The 19226-nt window shown below is 42.0% G+C and overlaps 1 protein-coding gene across 1 annotated transcript in view; it reads left to right on the top strand.

The window, feature by feature from the left end:
* Hmga2 (high mobility group AT-hook 2) overlaps window positions 1-19226 on the top strand; it is a 105090-nt gene that overhangs the window by 10778 nt on the left and 75086 nt on the right. The window contains exon 3 of the mRNA XM_028759081.1: window positions 1355-1405. Within this exon, the coding sequence (XP_028614914.1) occupies window positions 1355-1405 (51 nt within the window). The remainder of the gene's footprint in view (window positions 1-1354; window positions 1406-19226) is intronic.

Genomic DNA, 19226 nt, shown 5'->3' with positions numbered 1-19226 from the left:
CTCTCTCTCTCTCTCTCTCTCTCTCTCTCTCTCTCTCTCTCTCTCTGTCTGTCTCATCATTTATATTCATCTATTTTAATTCGGTAAGTTGAAGGGGGAAAGATGGTTTCATTTGTCACCACAGGCTCCTAATATCTCATTTTAGTATCACTGTATCAAGATCCACCAGCTATTCATTCAGGTAACAAAACTAAATTGCAACGTAAGTTGTCCTGACTCAGTCTACCTCCACTTTCTGCATTGAGAGCTCTTAGGGTGACGGGTGACCCATCTATACAACAGTACATTCTCAGCTTCTGTTTTCAGAAAAGTATAAGCTTTGTGTGCTTCTTATAGAAGGTAGATGCTGTGTGTGTGTGTGTGTGTGCGCGCGCGCACGTGCACGCACATTGGTTGTATTGATGAGCTTGGGGAGTAGAATAAGAGTGTCTAAGGCTAATTAGTTACTTTATGTATGTTAAAATTGGAATGAAGTAGAAATAAATAACTAATATCAGAAAAATCTGTGCAATATAGCAATGAAGCATACTCAAGTTGAGAGGAAATGGTTTCATGTCAAATTCATGTTGCGTGTGAAATTATAGTTAATAATGCCAATCTTTAATTATTTTTCTGCAACCCTTGTTTAAATCTCTGACACACTGGTGATTTTCACTGGTGTTTTCTCACCTTCTCTCCCTCCTTCCCTCCCTCCCTTCCTCCTTCCCTCCCTCCCTCCCTCCTTCCCTCCTTTCCTCCCTCCCTCTTCCTACTTTAGGCTGAATGATTGACAGGTGGTTGTTTTGGATATAGAACAGGAAATTAGTCATTCAGAAGTTGGCAGATGTTTATTGTTTCATATTAAAGCGTTTATATATTATTTCTTACATTCCGACTTGCTTTCCATAGTAATGCAGAGAGAACTGTTTTATTATTTAAAATTAACCTGTCCATATTAATTTTTCTAACTGGTTGCAAAAGGAGAGTCTTGACCACTGAGGGGGGTGTTCGTTCTGTAAAATGTTAATTTGCATAAATTATGGGATGTGGGAATATTTCTCTTGTATAATCAGAAACAAAGGCGAAATGGATTTAACAAAAGCATATTCATGAACTTCAGAGGAGGTCACCCCATGGGAGTCTTTTATGGTGAGGGGTTGCATAGATACCCCTTTATAGCATGCAGCAAACAGTGAAGAAGCAGCAGCCTCGGAAAACCACAGAAGATGAGGTGTCCAAGAGAAAGCGATTGCTAAGACATTCTTTAAACCTCATCTGCAGTCCGGAACATTCTAATTGGTCATGTATTCCTTGGTACAGCACTTGTTAATAATGCCAGGCAGGAGACTACATGGTTTCCTTTCTTGTTTTGCAGAAAGCAGAGACCATTGGAGAAAAACGGCCAAGAGGCAGACCTAGGAAATGGGTGAGTGAGGAGATAAAATTTCCATGCTTATCAGGAAAAGAGTGTCTTTTTTGAAAAGCTAAAATGAAAACAAAAGCATTGTTTTTTCTTCGAGGATGGTGTGAATTGGTAACTTGGAAGACTGAGGCAGGGACCTCTGATAACTTCTTACCATTTGGCTCCAGAGTTTACAGCTTGTTGTCCCTGGGACGTGACTCCTTCCTTCTTTCTCTTTCCACATCAAAGGAGTCTTCACTCTCCCTCAAAGAGTAACAAAGAGACGATTTGTTTATGGGTCGGGTAACTAGAGTTAAAGGTAGTGTGAACCCTCAGAAGTTGCCTGCCAAGCTGATAACATTCAGAGGAAACGTGTGTGAGATCACTTTTCAAAAATGTTTTTCTCTTTCTGGTTTCCTCTTTTGGACTACTCTGATTCTCTAGGTGGTCTGTATGTTCTTTAGCACGTTGCCTTCTTCAGGAAACAGGTGTAATTTCCAGTGTTCTCAGCGAACCTTAATTATCATTCTGCATAGAGACAAGAGAGGCACTGGTTCCAAGCACCTTACCCACAGTCTCCTGGAATGTCTTTCCCACTGGGGTCTCCAAGGCAAAGGAAGCTGTTTCTCAAGAAGGTGGCTGGCTCCTCTGGCCCCAGCCAGTCTGCCTCGCTCCTTTGCTCCCCTCCCCCAAAGCGTTTCCCTGGTTTGTGCCTGCCCTCCCTTGTAACGTTCCTTCCTGCTCTTCTGGGCTCTGTTTCCCCTGTTAGCTTGCCGGTCCTTTCTTCCTCAGTCCTGCATGGCTTTCTATTTATACTTTGGTGTTGTCTTTCATTTAATTTATTCATCTTGTATTTTCCCCCCTCTGCTCCCACATGTGTTAGGATTAGATTTCTTAGCACAAGGGAAACGGGGATGATGTTTAGATTAAAAACATCTCAGTGCTACAGTGTAACCTTAAAGTGAATGCGTTTTATTTAGACTTGTTTCCCAAGAAGTGAATTCTCTCCACATCTTATCTACAGGGTCATCCTTCAGTCTAAAGCCCATTGCCTTAAACAATGGGGTTGCACAGCCCCCTTGGCTGCCTCTTCCTTCCACAAATGCCCAAGACTTAGAAAATCTAGAAAATCTTCACTCCACTCTGGAACCTCCCCCCACGCCCCAATCTCTATGCCTAACCCCTGAAATATGTAAAGCAATTGCTTTCAATGTCATCCACACTAAGCTTTTAAATATTTGAGGACAATTAACATAAGCCATTTGTTCTCTTTGCTGGTATGCCTCTCTTTAAACCTTCTGCCCCTACCCCACCCCACCCCACCCCACCCCACCCTCCACCCTGCATTAAGGAACATTCTTATTCATTGCCGAGTAGGTTTGTTCTTTAAATGATCTCAGGTATATTTCTCAGAGCTAAGCATCATCCTCTAGGAGTGGGTTCTGTAGGTGGTGGCTTTATTACCTCTCTTGTACACATGGTTATCTATTGCTGCTTAGTCAACTTCCCTGGAACACACTAGTGTGAACAGGCTACTTGATCACACTCTCCTGTACTTCGGGTCAAGCGTATGAACAAGATGGAGCAGAAAGGTTCTACAGGGAGAGGTCAGAAGCCTCTGCTAAGAGGACTCTAGCATTTAGCAATGCCTCTAAACTTCAGGTCCAGTTATCTGATTGGTTGGAAGTTGTTCCTATGTGCATGTGTCCCCAGACAGCTCACACTGTAGTCTGATGGTCTCTCTAGTCGGATGGCGTCAGCCTTCTTATTGGCACTCCCGGTTCAATTACTGGGAAAGAGCCACAAACTTGCTCCTGGAAATCAAAAAGTACCACAGCTGTTCCACTGTAGCCAGCACAGTGCTAGGGCATACAAGCTAACTGCAGACCTGCCTGATGTTTCCTGTGCATCCGTACTCTGAACACACACCCAGTCCTCCTGATGACACAACAAGAAAGACCTGGATCCTTTTTCTAATAGTCAGTTGAAGATCTTTGAGGTCAGGATTAGTAAGACTAAAATGAAATAGGCTGTGAGCAGATACAGAGGGAATTAACTAGGCAAATACCTTCTAGCATGCAAAACTCCTGCTTTTCACACCCATCACTTTTGCACTAAGGTTCAAGAGCTAACCTCCACAGGTCTTAGTCACATCTGCTCTTTCTCTGAAACATTCAGTGGCTCCAGAATTGGTTGACAGATTGATTAAAGCCTACCCCAGTGCTTCAGAACCCACTCCCTTTGTGGCTCACAGAGCTGTTTCCTCCAAAATAGAGAGCAATTAAAGGGTCTGTATAATTTTTCCCTAAGGGGTTCTTGTTTATTTGGAGGGTTTCTAGACTGTAGACATCTGATCTTCATGCTGGGCAAGAAGTGTTCGGAAGCATCAGCCATGGAGACCTTGGCTTCCTGACAACAGCTATGTGACCCTCCCCCCCAGCCCCTCCATTGACTTACCTGGTCTCTCATTTTTAATGCCTGGGAGGGTGGCGAGCTATGTGTGGTGCATGGTAGCAAGTCCTTGAGCTGGGCTTAGAAGAAGAGTCACTCCACTTAGGAGAGGAAATCAAAGGAAATGGCATATTTTTTCTAGACAACATGTTTCCTCTTTGCTTGTATATCTTCTGCTGGTGATTTGTGCAATCAGTCACAGCAAGGCCTTCAGTTCAGTGAGATTATTTGCAGGGAAGTTTGTATGGAGAAATAAATCACTGCATTTTTTTTTCCATAGGAAATGGGCTTGTGCTTTATGTAGGGATGATTCCTTCCAACGGTTACATTCACTGACATCCTTGAGTTGGGGATATAGCTTTGAACTGACTGATTTACTTGGTATTTGGCTTAGAGGCCAGATTGTTTCCTTTATTCTTATAGGTTTTGTTTTAAAGTTCTTTTGCTTAAAAAAAAAAGTCCTATGAATCTTTTTTTTTTTTTTTAACAAGAAATTCATTTAAATAACAAGATGCTTGACTCAAAGAGAGTTCCAGGATCCATTCTTTTTCCAGTGTAGTTAACCCTTCCTCAAGGTAGATCGCCCTGCTTGTAACATCTAGATACAGAAAAGTTACAAAATTGCCTTTGGTTTCACAATGATAAGTGAACAAGGTAGGCAGGGTGTTTTATGTTGTTGAGCTTTTTTGATTGAATCAGTGAGAGCAGAACAGCTCATTGGATTAAGATATGGGTGCCACCAATGGAGACAGGGAATATTTCCACAGAACTTAGTGACTGCCCCCAGACTGTCTCCAACTGACGGCGACCAGAAAAGGACATTTGTCATTTAGTTAAAGAAGGAAAGAAAAAAGGAGGGGGGGGGGAAGAAAAACCTGTTCGTGCACACACACCAATTACTTTGTGTGTAATTAAGGAATGGGGAAGAGGAAATGAGAGAGAAAGGTATACTGTGGTAGTCAGGATGGGGTAGAGCCAAACTGAGGATTTCTGATCAATAATGTATTCTTGTCAACAAGAAAATTCTGGAGTAAAGTGGCAGCTTCCCTTTTTCAGTAGATACCCCCTGTCTGCTGCTGGAACACACCAATCGAATCTTCAGCCTCCATTTCTGACTGTGCGTGTGTCTCATTGACTGTTACCCATCACTCTAGACCGTCATCTGCCTCCCTGACAGACCAGGCTCTTCACCACAGGCTTTCATTGATTTAAAGGCACCATTTGCTTCTAGAACGCACTGCTCACCCCCTTCAAATTCATTTGACCGTTGTTCCTTTGGTGTTTTACTAATCATGACAAGTGTTGGGGCCTCCTCCGTTGCTCCTTCGTAAATTTGGCTTCAGATATACACCCTGACTTATTAATCTTACAGACCTACATAACTTGCCTGGAAAAGAATATTTAGTGTCACTGGGATCAGTAGTTGGGATCAAGAGTCGATTCACCAAAAATGTGTGACTCTGAAGATAGCCTGGCATCAGCCCTGCCCCTTAGAAAGGATGAGGGACTGGCGGGTCCAGTGATCCCATGAGCATCTTAACTAGAGATAGTTAGGAGGACTGCTACTGTCCATTGCTTCCTTAGGTCTGTTCTCCTGCTGGTTTGATTAGAGGTAAGATCTATTATTTTGATAGGGATTTTCTGGATTTTCAGTCTCTATCTGTGCAAGTAAGAGGTCAGATGTAAAAAGAGGGGAGAGAACAAAACCTACAATTCCTTCACAGCCAAGGGTCAAAAAGCAGGATTTGGGGGCTTGGGGTTCAAGTTTTGACCCACCACTCAGCTAACTGTATCATCTTGAACAAATGACCCGATTATCCCGAGGACCCTTTTCTCCTCTAAAAAAGGTAGGATTCTCAGAATCCGTGTGAGTGTTAAGTGAGAAAACGTGTGCGAAGGCTCCGAACAACTCTCAAGGCATGGTGCTTGGTAAACACTAGACATCATATTTAACACTGTTGTTACGCTGGATGCTTAATGCCAACTACAGCCTGCGCTTCAGTTACCCACAGTGCCAGTAGTTAGGCACGAGGCGCAGTGAGCGTCTCACACCACACTGACCACACTCTCTCTTGGTGTACCGCGTCTTCAATGTGTCTTGGTTGCTGATCCTCAAGTTTAAGCCTTGTCCACTAGTAATATAAGCCTTGCCCACTAGTGACATTAAAGTAGGTTTTATATCCGTTCACACAAGGGAAACATTTTACATCGATGCTAAAAGCCTTTCTCTTTATAGTAGGAGTTTGATGCTGTGCCTTAATTTAATTTGAAAATTACTTTTTGTACTGTTTACCTTAATATGTGCTTATAGAAACTTGACAATTCTAGTTCTCAGGACATCTTTATCATCCCATTAGTTGGTCCTCTTACCCACAACATTTAGGTAACTCCTGTATGTCTCCACTTTGCCTTGAAGTGGCGCTTATCACCTAACTAGTTCAGGGACAGAAAACGTTTAGAAAACATCTGAGAGCGTGGGACTCAGGCTCAGGGGCACAAGGACATAGTATTAATGTTCTCTTCTCTTATGAGACATATCTTCCAGATGTTTCTTAGGATGTTTCTGGGAGAAGAGAAGCTGGGAGAAGAGAAGCAAGGGATAGACACATGGAATAAGAGGGTGAAGACTATCAGTGCCTTTACCTTGTTTGTTTTTAAAACATTTTCAACAAAGAAAAGTACACCTTTATAGAAACTAATACTTTTTTTTTTCTAAAAGGAAAAAAAAATTATTCTGGAGATCATGGAACTGACCCAGAAACTGACCCAAGGACCAGGTGCCGACTTTAGAGGGTCACTAGAAAGTCACTAACGGTCCCAGCTGTTTCCTTGGCTGCTGATAATCTTTATTTGGCAGTGGGGTGTGTGCAGGATGTTAAGTTAAAAATATACATTTCCACTTCGCCTCCTTCCAGGGGCACTTACTTTTATTAAAAAGAGCTTGTGGCACACAGGAAAGTGATGTCGTTTTGTTTGCGAGCCACACATTTGAAGATAGACAAGAATGGAGGTTGTATCTTTCCTGCTTTTCTTGAAATGTAAGGGATAATTTGAGGACCTAGCAGGAGATGCTAACTCAGAATAAATTGGATCTCGTCAGACCAATGGAAACTGTTTTCGTTCAAGGATTCCAAGCATCCGTGTGCTGAAGAACCTGGAAATCTACTTGAAAGAAAAGCATTAGGTTTCTATTTTTATTTCTCTACTGTCTGGATGTATGCTTCCTTTTGAAAAACTTGTACCCATTGCAACTTAACACTTGCCTTGTTTGCAGTGTTTAGGAAGAGTTATCCAGTAATGCAGAGTGCACACAATTTTAAGGTTGTATGGGGGTCAGAGGGGAAGAAACAACCTTGATATAACATTTAAAAAAAGTCAGCTAAATGGAATTAGTAAAAACAATAAGCTCATTTATTTTCACTTAAAAACGTTCAATAATAGCATGCTTTAAAAAACCAGCAGAACTTCCATACCACCCAGCTATTGCACAAGAGTATTCCCGGTCTTATCAGTAGATATATTTGATGTTTCCTGCCATGCTGCACTCATACAATGGAATATTATTCAGTCGTGAAGAAAAACGAAGTTGTAGAATTTGCAGGAATACAGATGGACTTGGAACCCTGAAAGAAAATCACATGTTCTCCCTCATATGCAGATCCTAGCCTGAAACTTATACATGCATATGCAAAGAGGTGATGGCATCAGGTTTAGTCTAGAGTTTAGAACAAAGACCAAGCTATTAGGTGGTGAAGATGAAGGGGATATAGCCCAGAGGGCCTCTGAGTCACGAGAGAGCCTCTGAGTCACGAAAGAGCATCCAGGTCATGGGAGAGCATCCGAGTCATGACAGAGCATCCGAGTCACGAGAGACCGTCTGAGTCACGAGAGAGCATCGAAACTTAATATTTTAATATCGTTTCAACTCTGTCATTGTTCTTTTTTTTCCTTTTGTTTCAAAGAAGCAAAAAAAAAAATGCAGTTGATAATAAGGCAGGAAACCCCCAGGGAAGCTCCATGGCTTCAGAATGTCCATTCTTCTAAATGGATGCTCACTGAGATGGAGAGAGGGAGAAGGAGAGAGAGAGAGAGAGAGAGAGAGAGAGAGAGAGAGAGAGAGAGAGAGGGAGAGAGAGAGAGAGAGAGAGAGAGAGAGCAAGCTGTGCCATCAGTAAAGCCAATAGATTTCTCTGTGTACTTAGTAATTACAGTAGGAAGGTGTCATGGCTGGGCATGGTGGCACAGGCTTTAACCCCAGCACATGGGAAGCAAGAGTAGCCAGAGCTCCATGAGTTTTAGGCTAGCCTGAGCTACATAGTGAGATGGTATCTATCTCAATAGAAAAAGAAGTGTCATGTTGATTCTAATTATATACTATGATAGCTTTCACTGTTTTGTACAGAGCCCTGTATATAACACACACACACACACACACACACACACACACAAATACTTTCAACATTTTATAGCATTAAGTCAAGCCGCACTTGTGGTCTAAATTCCTTTGGGCAGGTCGCTTCATTTACTCGTGCATTTTCTCATACTCAAGGACCCCAAAGAAACATTGTCTGTGTGTAGTGAGTGCCATGCACTGGTAGCTGTAAGACATACATTTCCCTATGGCCCAGGGACTGATGATGAAGCCTTTGGTCTCCTTCTTTGCTGTGTTGCCCCTCTTTGGCCATTTCACCATTAGTACCTCCACCAGATGGGAGCAAGAAAAGGGGCAAACACTGGTAAACTTTGGCTTTGGTGGGACAAAGCCTAGAAGTCATGTCCTGGTCTTTGGATTAGCTGAGTGTACTGTGTCCCAATCACTGTCTGCAGGAAGAGCTGAATACAACTATGACAACGAAGGCTGTTTTCTCACACAGCATTTATCCATTCTCATAATAAATATGATCACAGAATGTAAGGAGCTTCATTTCAGACCTCGAGTAAACACAAGTATCCTTTCATGAATATTTCCTTAACAGTGATTAGGGACCTCAGGTTATATTTGGTCTAAGGCTTTTTGTCCATATTTAAATTCAAAGAATTGCACCAAATCTGATCCTGCATTAGATTCTGGTTGTGGAATAACAGTTCTTTAAACTGAGGCAACGTGGATGAGATTGTCTATGATATTGAAAGGGTCTTATCTGGTTGTTAAAAAGTCACGACGCTTTCAATGCCCTAGGCCTGTAACAATTTTTGGTGTTTTTGTTTTTGAGACAGGGTTTCTCTGCATAGAGTTGGCTGTCTTGGAACTCAGTCTGTAGACCAGGCTGATCTTGAACTTAAGAGATCCTCCTGTCTCTGCCTTCCAAGTGCTGGGATTAAAGACGTGTGCCACTACCACCCAACACATGTAATAAATTTAATGAAAAAAATGTTATGAAGACAATCTGAACTAGGTGTCTGAAAGAGGCCTACATGACTATGTGTATTACAGATTCAATAACTTTGCCCAGAAAGTGGTGCTTGAACGTAGCAGTAGCCTGCACTGAGATAGTGGCTTCCTAAATTTGTCTTTGTCCTCTTGTTTGTGCTTACCTCATGCTTGGAGACTGCACCATTTAATCCCCAGGACTCCAATTCAGAGACTTTGGCTGTTGTAGTAAGTATTTAAAACGGCCTCATGGCTCAAGCCAACTATCTAAGCTGCAACGGCTCTGCCTAGCTCAGCCGCCATGTTCTGTGGCTAGAGGCCATGTGCGCGCAGCAGCTAGAACGGGCCTGCTAGAAACACCAGCCCTGCCACCCACAAGACACCAGCGTGGGAGATGGCTCTGCCAATCTTCCACGCTGTCTCCGCAAGGCTGGGCAGTGCCCAGACCATTCCGCCATCCATGCAGGCCCAGTAAGAGAACGAGACTCTAATTCTTATAGATTAATCAAAGGCTTTATATGTTTGATAATGATTAATAACAAGATGCCCATACAAAGAGAGTTGTATCCCAATTAGCTAACCTAATTATAAGTTTATAAGTTGTTCCCCACGAGTGCTCTCCATACCTGTGTGGTTCAACATCCTCCTACCTCTCTGCCCTCTCTAGCTCCTCCTCTTCCTTTTCCTCTTCCTCTCCTAACTCCTCCTACACTGGCATTGTGTGATTTTTTTTTTCCAAGCATTTTGCTAATGTCTTTTAAGGATACTATGAGTCAAACCTGTGCCAAGTCCTGGGAAGGTAAGGGCCAGCAAAGTAAATGGGAGCTGACTTAGCCTGGGAAATCTACAAAGGAAACCCATCGTTTGATCAAGACCTCTGTTAATAAGGAATATATGAATGGGTGGCATGGAGGTGGGTACAGTGCTCTGTTATTCCAGACAGTACACCAGGTGTCCAGACAGCAGTAAATGAATAGTTTGAATTGAGACACATTTTATCTAGTTAGTACAAGCTTGGAAATACAGGCATTGATAGTCTGTTACATGCTCTATGGAGAAGAGAAATTAGGAAGACCTTGATAATTAGGTTGCTCTTGGTGTTTCTCAGCAGAGATTGCTGTGTGCAATTTAATGTTTATGAAGATATATTTGAAATTACCAGGTCTTAAGGAAACCTCATTGCATACTTCAGTATTTCTGAATACCCTTCCTTACTGAAAAATGAGCTCTTTGCAAGTCAGAGGCATGTATATATGTGTGTGTGTGTGTGTGTGTGTGTCTGTGTGTGTGTCTGTGTCTGTGTCTGTGTCTGTGTCTGTGTCTGTGTGTCTGTGTGTCTTAGCACTGAAGACAGAAGAGAACTAAGCAGAGTCATTAATAGCTTAGCCTGCCTGGGTTCAGATACCCACTTAATCAAGGCAAGTCACTCACTGTTGCCAGCCACCAGGCCCATGCATGCAAGACAAAGCTTCCACAAGGGGTTGTGAAGAATCCTGTGAGAAGACATGAGCAGCTTTGCTCAGCAATCATGCGTGTGTTCATTGTAGTTCTTGGTATTAGTTCACTTCAGGCCTATAGCCATATCTAATTAAAATTTACTGACTAGAATGCAGTTTTTCTTTAGTGTAGATAAGCTCTATATGATAAAGCAAGCTCTTTGAATATTTATTTTCCAGTAGCAAGCATAGGTTGACATTCATTCTTTGGCTTCTTGTTTTCTCTTAAGTCTGACAATTCATATTTTTCAAGAAATTATATTAGGTTTAAGCGCACACAACCTGTAGGTGTTAAAACATTGGCTTCAAATAGCTTCAAATGTTAGCTGATTCCCTTGTTGCTTAGTAAATTGGCGGTGGGTCTATTTCACAGGCCCCCAAAGGATTGTGCCTCCTGTTGCCTCTGCCTCCGCCTCTACTTCTGGAAATGTCAGTCTGCTTTCTAAAATAGACTTGAGCTCAGTCCCTTGAAAGGCCTTTTTGACCCAATTTTGGGTCATCTCCCAAGAGAAGAACTCACTGTTGGTTTAAACCTCAAAAAACCATTTTCTAAGGTAGTTCCTCATGTTGTAGACAGAAACTCATTCTAATGCCCTGCTTGTGTTCTGTTCCCTTGCCGTAAACTTTACTCCTAGCACAACATTAAAGAAAAGGGGGAAATCACTCAGTAATGCTTCTTCAAAAGGTCTTCTGTAGGCATCTTATAGAATTTACATCGATGGAGAGAGGCAGTGGGTATGCTACCAGTGTTTCATGGGGAGGCAGTTGAACCCAGAAAGCATTTTTTACTGACACTCTTTAAGTGCTAGCCTGTGTGTGTGTGTGTGTTTGTGTATGTGTGTATATATATGTGTGTATATGTGTATATATGTATATGTGTGTTTATGTGTATATATGTGTATGTGTTTAGGTATATATAGTGTATTTGTGTATGTGTGTATATGTATATATGTGTTTATGTGTATATATTAGTATGTATGTATATGTGCATGTTTGTGTATGTATGTATATGCATGTTTGTATATATATGTGTATGTGTGTATATGAGTATTTGTGTGTGTGTGTGCGTATATGTGTATATGTGTACATGTATATATTTATGTGTGTGTGTGTGTGTATACATTTGTGAACCTAAGTTTCTTCTTCTGGATGTAGAAGTTATGGCCAGTTCTCCCTTCCAGCCCCATGCTCCCAGAAATAGGACTCAGTCTCAAAATATATTTATAAATGCCTTGACCATATAGTTAGACTCTGCTCTGACTAGATCATAACTAAAATAAGCCACTCATTTTAACCTACATTCTGTTATGTGGCTGGTTACCCGTGCTCAGGCAACACGAGTCTGTCTCCTCATGTCTTCCTGGGCAGATCTCTTAAAAATTTACGGTATCTGGGACATGAAATTGTTGATACCTGTGTAGTTTTAGCTGATGCCCCAAGGGATGCTCAGGATGGTATTGATTGTGTCATTATAATTAAAAACCGTGGATATGCATCCAGTCAGTTTTCCCTTTTCCATAACATCCTAGATGTTTTTAAGTCTTGTTTTGCCAATCTGCTGATACACAGGTCTCAGTTAAGCTGGATGGAACACTATATTTGAAATTAAAATTTTATCTAGCTGGCTTCTGATCTAATAAGTTTCTTGCTTTATGGTTTGGATGTTAATCCTGCCTGTTCACATATTTTTAAAGATTTATTTATTTATTTACATGAGCACTCTATTTGCATGTAAGCCTGCATGACAGAAGACAGTATCAGACAGCATCAGCTCCCATTACAGATGGTTGTGAGCCACCATGTGGTTGCTGGGAATTGAACTCAGGACCTTTGGAAGAGCAGACAGTGCTCTTAACCGCTGAGCCATCTCTTCGGCCCAACCTGTTCACATCACACCTGAGGATAACAATTGTTCCTTCTGTGTCTTCCTGTGACCAGAATAAAGTAAGAAGAAAATTTATAACTCTTGGAGCACATATAATCCTAAAGAGATGGCGGTAAGTGCCAACAATAAAAACACTGCGACACAACAAGAGAATAAACTTGGTCTTGTCACATGTAAGTTTTAAAACTTGGCCCAACACCTCCAACCTCACCTTCGTCTCCCACAGAAGGTGTTTGTTTCATGTGCATGGCCGTTTTGCCTGTATGCATGTTTGACTCCCACTTATGAGCCTGATTCCAGAGCTGGAGTCCTGACCCACTGTGTGTGGGGGTGCTAGGAACCACACCCAGGTCTTCTGCAGTGCCCCCAGCCAGTGCCCCTAACTGTTGAGCTACCTCTCCAGCCCCCTTCACTGAAGTTAGGAAGCATCTTAGTTCCTTTCCATCTGCTTTTGTGGTTGGAAGGATCAAGTTCCAACACTGAAGGTGTCATCACTTGTGTGTGGAGCTGGGTAATGTTTAGAAAGAGCCAACTGATGTCCATGGTGCTGGGAGAGATAAGTGGTGAACATGGGAAGGAAGGCTTGGAGACCTTCACCTCCTGAGATAGTAGCTGTTATGTTCTAATAGAACCTGTGGGTAAAGCATATCTGATGGAGAAAGAAATGGCTTGGCCCATTGAAGGTTGTTTGGAGTAAGAGTGACCAGACAGTTGTAGAGATTCCAGACAAAAGGTATAGCCGTGTCTTATAGAAGTATATTCTTTTAAGTGGGAAGGTTGGGAAAGAAGAAGGTTGGTGAGCTGAGGAGACCTATGGTAAAGCTGAATCCTTCAATTCAACCACTCAGACTAAAACTGGGAGAGAAAAGAAAGTATGGTAAACATCTGAACGCTTAGAGAATATTTGCATACACTCTTCCTTCTATATTTTAAATCTGCTAACTATACAGCCAGGACTCAAAAAACTGAGGCCCTGAATATATGTCCATTTGGGTATTCTAAATCGAATTTGGTTCGGCGCCCCTGCAGTTTTTTTGCACGCTCCTACATCCTAGGAGAACCTGCTATCATTGGGTAGCTGTCCTTAAGAGAGTCGGGGGTGGGGGTGGGCTGCTTCCCTGAGGCCTTTTCCTTTATGGTTGCCCATGACCTTGTCATTGAATCATTGAATTGTTTCTGGCCTCCCAAGCCAGTGATCGGGAACAGGCAGGGTGGTAGGGTGATGTTATGTCTGGGGCCTGAGCCTGTATCCTCACCACACACGGGGCCCACCCTTCCTGGTCTGGACAGCTCAATGCACAGTGCTTGGCACATAGTGAACACTCAATAAATTGAGTTGTTTTTCTGTCTCTTTTGGGATCCGAAGTAGAAATGCTCATCTGAGAACGCCCCCCAGAGCCCTAGGTCCCCCAACTGGAATTCCCGGAGAAAGCCAGAGCAAGCATGTGTGGATGCGGTTCCAGTTAGCCAACCTGGGAAAGGTCATTGCTCTGGCTTTGTAACTGGACTGACTGGGCTCAAGGAACTTAATAAGATTTTTGTCAGGATGAATGAGTTTTAGCTTAATGCAGCCTCTCTAAGCTCTGGGTAATATCATAGCATTTGAGAACGCTTTTTATAAAAAAAAAATAGCTGATTGGGTATCACTTCTGAGACATCCTGTGTTTTGCCTATATTGTTTGTGTTTTATCCACCCCGATACACACATACACATACATACACATACACACACACATATACACACACAAGCACACATGGACACACATACAATCACACACACACAAATGCACAAATATACACACATACAAACACACAGACACAAATGCACAAACACACACACATACACACGCAAACACATACACACATATATACACACACATACAAACACACACACAAACAGAAATATACAAATACAGACATACAAACACACAGATACAAATGCACAAACACACGTACACACACACACATACACACACACACACACACACACACACACACACACACTGGTAGAAAAGCCTTCTGCTTTCCTCGAGGTTCCTAGATGAGGAAGGCATTGAGTTGGACAGACTCTTTTGATAGCCTTACCTCTGTATATTACTCAAAATAAAGTGGTTTTCTTGCCCTTTCTTCTTCCTCTCCCTTTACTCCAAAATCCAGCTGGATTATCCTTGTCTTCCTGGAGACCCACATATAGTTTTAAGAAATGCCTTATATATTGTGTCTAGGTCCCTCACCCTGGTGCCTTTCTCCCTCTCCTAATTTTCTCTGCAGCTCTGGGGATCAGCTGGAAGCCTCTAACTACTGAACGATGCTCTGGCCTGTATCAACCGTAGTTACACTATCTCAGCCAGGAGGTTGCTGTTAACCAAACCTACTTCACATTCTGAGTTCCCAGTTTTACATATAAATTATTTGTGTGTGTCCGTGTAGAGATGATGTGGTAAACGATCTTTTATCACACGTACAGGTTCGGAAACATATCATCCGAAGTCTTTTAAGATAGTTGCTTGAGAGTTTTCAACTTCGCCTGTGACAACAGACTCGGAGCTGTGTCATGTCTTTTAACTATACTAGAATGTGGCCCAGGTGAAGAAGCTTGGCAGAGGGGCCTGTGTTTCCTACCTGTGGCTGTATGAGTGATTCCTCAGATTCCCTCCTTATGAATAGCTGGGTAGCCCAAGCAGAGTCATAGGTGGGCTTGGCACACGGTTTCTGACTTGCCTGGAGTCAGCTGTACTTTATGGCATGAAGAGTTCTGCCAATTTGAGAGGCCAGGAGGGGAAGCTGGCGTAGAGTACAGAGCACACCTGCTTTTCCTGAAGCCGCACACACCATGCTGTGCTGAGTACCTGTCTGTCTTTTGGGATACGTTCAAATATGTCATCAAAGCCGTGCCCTTATCGATATCCCCGCTTCAGAAACACAAGCTGGGGGTGCAGCTCCACGATTAAACACGTGCCTAGCATGTGCAAAGCTTTGATGGCCAACCCTCCAATCTAAGTAAATACATAGATAGATAAATAAATAAAAATTAAACCAGAGGTGACTTATTTTGCATAGATTTTTCTATGTCCACATGAGCAGATATTCACTGGGCAAACTACCCTGTTAATTGTACTTTGATCATCTACCCCAGTCTCTAGTTACAGACTACAGCCAAACCTCGTCACCTTGATACTGTTAGGAATACTGACATAGATAGTGCTATCACTGCAGTGGGTCTCCCAGCTAAAAATAAATATGAAAATAAATAATGAAGAAAGAAAAATGGCAAACATCTTTCTTAACACAAACACAGGTATGCATGCATGCATCTTTTTATGTGCACACATACACACACGCACACATGCACACATGGATGCATGTACACATACACACATATGCGTGAAGCAAAGCCTTAGCCTGACGTTGCCATTTTAGAATGGAAAGACCTGCTGTATCTGTATTCTACTGGTCATGTCTGGGATCTCAGTAGTTAGATGACAATGATTATGCCTGAAAATAATGACCAATGAACCAGCTCTTCAAGTGATTACTATGCAGGCCCTTTAGAAAATATATAGATACCTAGAGAATATATACCCAGTGCCCTGCTAGAGCCTGAGTCCCTACTCCATGGTATCCTACAAGAGTGATTTTTTTCCCCTCTCTTTGGACTAATGCTACGCCTAGTAGCGCTTTAAAAGAAAGTATTTCTTAATCACAAGTGATGTTCTAATTTATTATTATATATGTTTTATTTAACTAATTATATATTTATTATATATATTAATTTATTATATATATTTTATTTAAGTGAGATGAAAACACACACATGCACATATACTCACACATACATACACATACACATATACACACATACACACACATACATACACACATGCATATATACACATATATGATATGTGTGTGTGTGTGTTTCTCTTACTTAAATAAAAGCTCACTTTCAGATTAGCCAGAGACATTTTCATTCAATCTTTGAATTGTAGGGAAAACAAACAAACAAACAAACCCCACAAAAGCAAAACCAGCATTTTAAAAAAGGACATTTATAATTGAGTACCAGAGCAGGGTGCTGTTATTTCATAGCAGGCTTCTTCCGTCCTTACCTGTTTCACATTAATGTGTGCAGCCTGTCGGTGTGGACATGTCGTGACAGATGAAGACACAGCTGTGTTCCTGTGTCCCGTCACTGAGGCCCTCATGGTGCCAAAACCTGAACTGGGAAAGCATTAAAAGGTTGCTCTGACTGGTGCTCAGCTTCCCCAGATAGGTGCCTGGATTTGGTCTGTAGCTTATGGAGTCCCAGCTTCTCATGTTCCGCAGGTGACAAAGTCAAAGCAGAGAGCAGTTAAGTGTCCAGCTCTGGGTCACAAGCCTCATTATCCCGACAGGAACCAGGTTTCCTGACTGCCAATCCATTGCTTTTCTCTTTAACGAATGGCTTCATCTTGTTGGCCTGACTTTGTGACTTTCCTCCGTTTTCCGTTTGTAATGTTGGCCTTGCTTCCCCCCACCCCCACCCCCACCCCCACTCCCGGGTCCTGTATTAGGTTTGCTGAGGGCTGATGTAACAAAGTACTGCATGCCTGGGTGCCTTCGCACAATAGAGACTTACTCTCTCTCACACACACATTTCTGGGAAGTAGAGATTGTACATCTGGGTGTTTACACGGTCATGCTGCTCTCCAGAAGCCAGTAATGCATGATCTCTCTCTCTCCCTCTCTCTCTCTCTCTCTCTCTCTCTCTCTCTCTCTCTCTGTGTGTGTGTGTGTGTCTGTGCGTGCCTCTTTCTGTCGCCCACTGCCCTATCCTGTGTGTGTGTGTGTCTATCTGTCTGTCTGCCTGTCTCTCCTGTTTCAGACAAGATCTTCACCCAGGTTAGCCTTGAATTCACAGTGATCTTCTTACTGAGCCTCCCAAGTGCTGGGATTACAGGTATCCCTGTAATTAGCGTATACAGGGAGGCAGTATACTCTAGAAGTTTCTACATGAGAATTAGTTCCATGGCTTTTCTTTAGCTTTCCTTATCACTCATAATTATTAATGTTTCTTGGCTTTTAAACACACCACTCTGTAAGGTGCTGCCATGTGCAATATACTTTGTTGCCAAAGTGTGTTCTAGATCTCTCTCTCTCTCTCTCTCTCTCTCTCTCTCTCTCTCTCTCTCTCTCTCTGGATACCTGGCCATATTTGAGCAGGGCCCACCCAAATAATCCTATCTTAACTTGATTATGAATACAAAGACCCCGTTTGCAAATAAGGCTTCACTCCTGTAGATGCAGCATGAGTTAGAACTTTGACAAATCTTTTTAGGATGCAATGTAGCCTGTACCAGGCCTCCTCTGCTTCAAGCTCATTTTAGAATAATGCAGGTAGAGAATGTACAAGGGGCTTTTATTAAATCGAAAGCATCATGGCCAACATTTGTAGTTAGTTATAAGAACACTCTGGAAAGATTTATAGGCTGTTTGGGGTGTGATTTTTGGATTAATTCCTTCCTTTGAACTGTCTGTTGGGCCCAGTGTTTTAAAAGTGAGGAATGAATAGACTCAAAAGCGTCTAATTTTTGTTTTTTAATGAATCTGGTAAGCTTGTGAATTTCTAAAAGGATACTAAATATGATTGTATGGAACACCAAGAGTGTGTCTACAATTTCCAACTCTCTCCTCACTTGTTTGCATATGTTTAAGACAAAAAGTGGAACTTCAGGTCATTGTGGTTGTGGTGGTGGTTTGCTTGCTTCTGTAGTCAGAAAGTCTAGAACAAAATGCTTGCATGAAATATTTAATGGTGAGTGCCTATGAATTTTACTAAACATATCCCCTATTCTCAAACGTACTCATTCCCTTAAACTTCACTGGCTGTATACAAGTCTTTTTTATTATAACCATTCTCTTTAACATGACATAATTGGTTTAGAAAGAAGTGTATATAGAACCTTAATTTGTATCTTTTAAAAATATTTTAAGACTATGTAATTGGAGTAAATTGCCTTATTTTTTCCTGACCTTTATATATGTGATTCCATTCTGCCTTTAAATGAATGTGGTTTAGCTTCAACCCCACCCTTCCCATAAGGCTGGTCCCCATTTCCTATAATCTTACAGACCTGGGAGAACAATATTTTCCCTTCTGTCATTTTGATAATTATGTGTGCTGTGCTCAGTGGTGGCCTTGTTAACTCACATCAATACCATGGGCTTGCAAAGTAGCCTCAGATTTCCATACACTGGAACTGTGAGAAATTTCTGTAATGGTGCTTTAGCAATAATGACGGAGGTGCAGGCATTTCCTGGGGATTAATGACCAGCTGGGAAGGACCAGTGGCCCTTGGCTCTGCCTCCCAGCCAGCCATTAATTCCAAGGAAATGTCTTTTGCTGAGGTCGTTATTGCTATTATAAGCTTAAAATGGAAAAACATAACAGACATATGAGTTATTTTTATGATTTGATGCTGTTTCCAATAGTATGTACCAATTCAAGACACTGAGTGTGTATAAGGGTAGGTCGGGTCATTTGACTCATCCCCCAGTAATCTATATGTTTTATGACTGATTTTATGGTTCTCGGCCATTTTTTTCCCAGAGCGAAAGAGAGAGAGAGAGAGAGAGAGAGAGAGAGAGAGAGAGAGAGAGAGA

Source organism: Grammomys surdaster, unplaced genomic scaffold, assembly GCF_004785775.1.
Source record: "Grammomys surdaster isolate TR1022 unplaced genomic scaffold, NIH_TR_1.0 126271, whole genome shotgun sequence".
NCBI lineage: Eukaryota > Metazoa > Chordata > Mammalia > Rodentia > Muridae > Grammomys > Grammomys surdaster.
The sequence above is the reverse complement of the archived record's forward strand: the minus strand, read 5'-3'. Positions and strand labels throughout refer to the sequence as shown.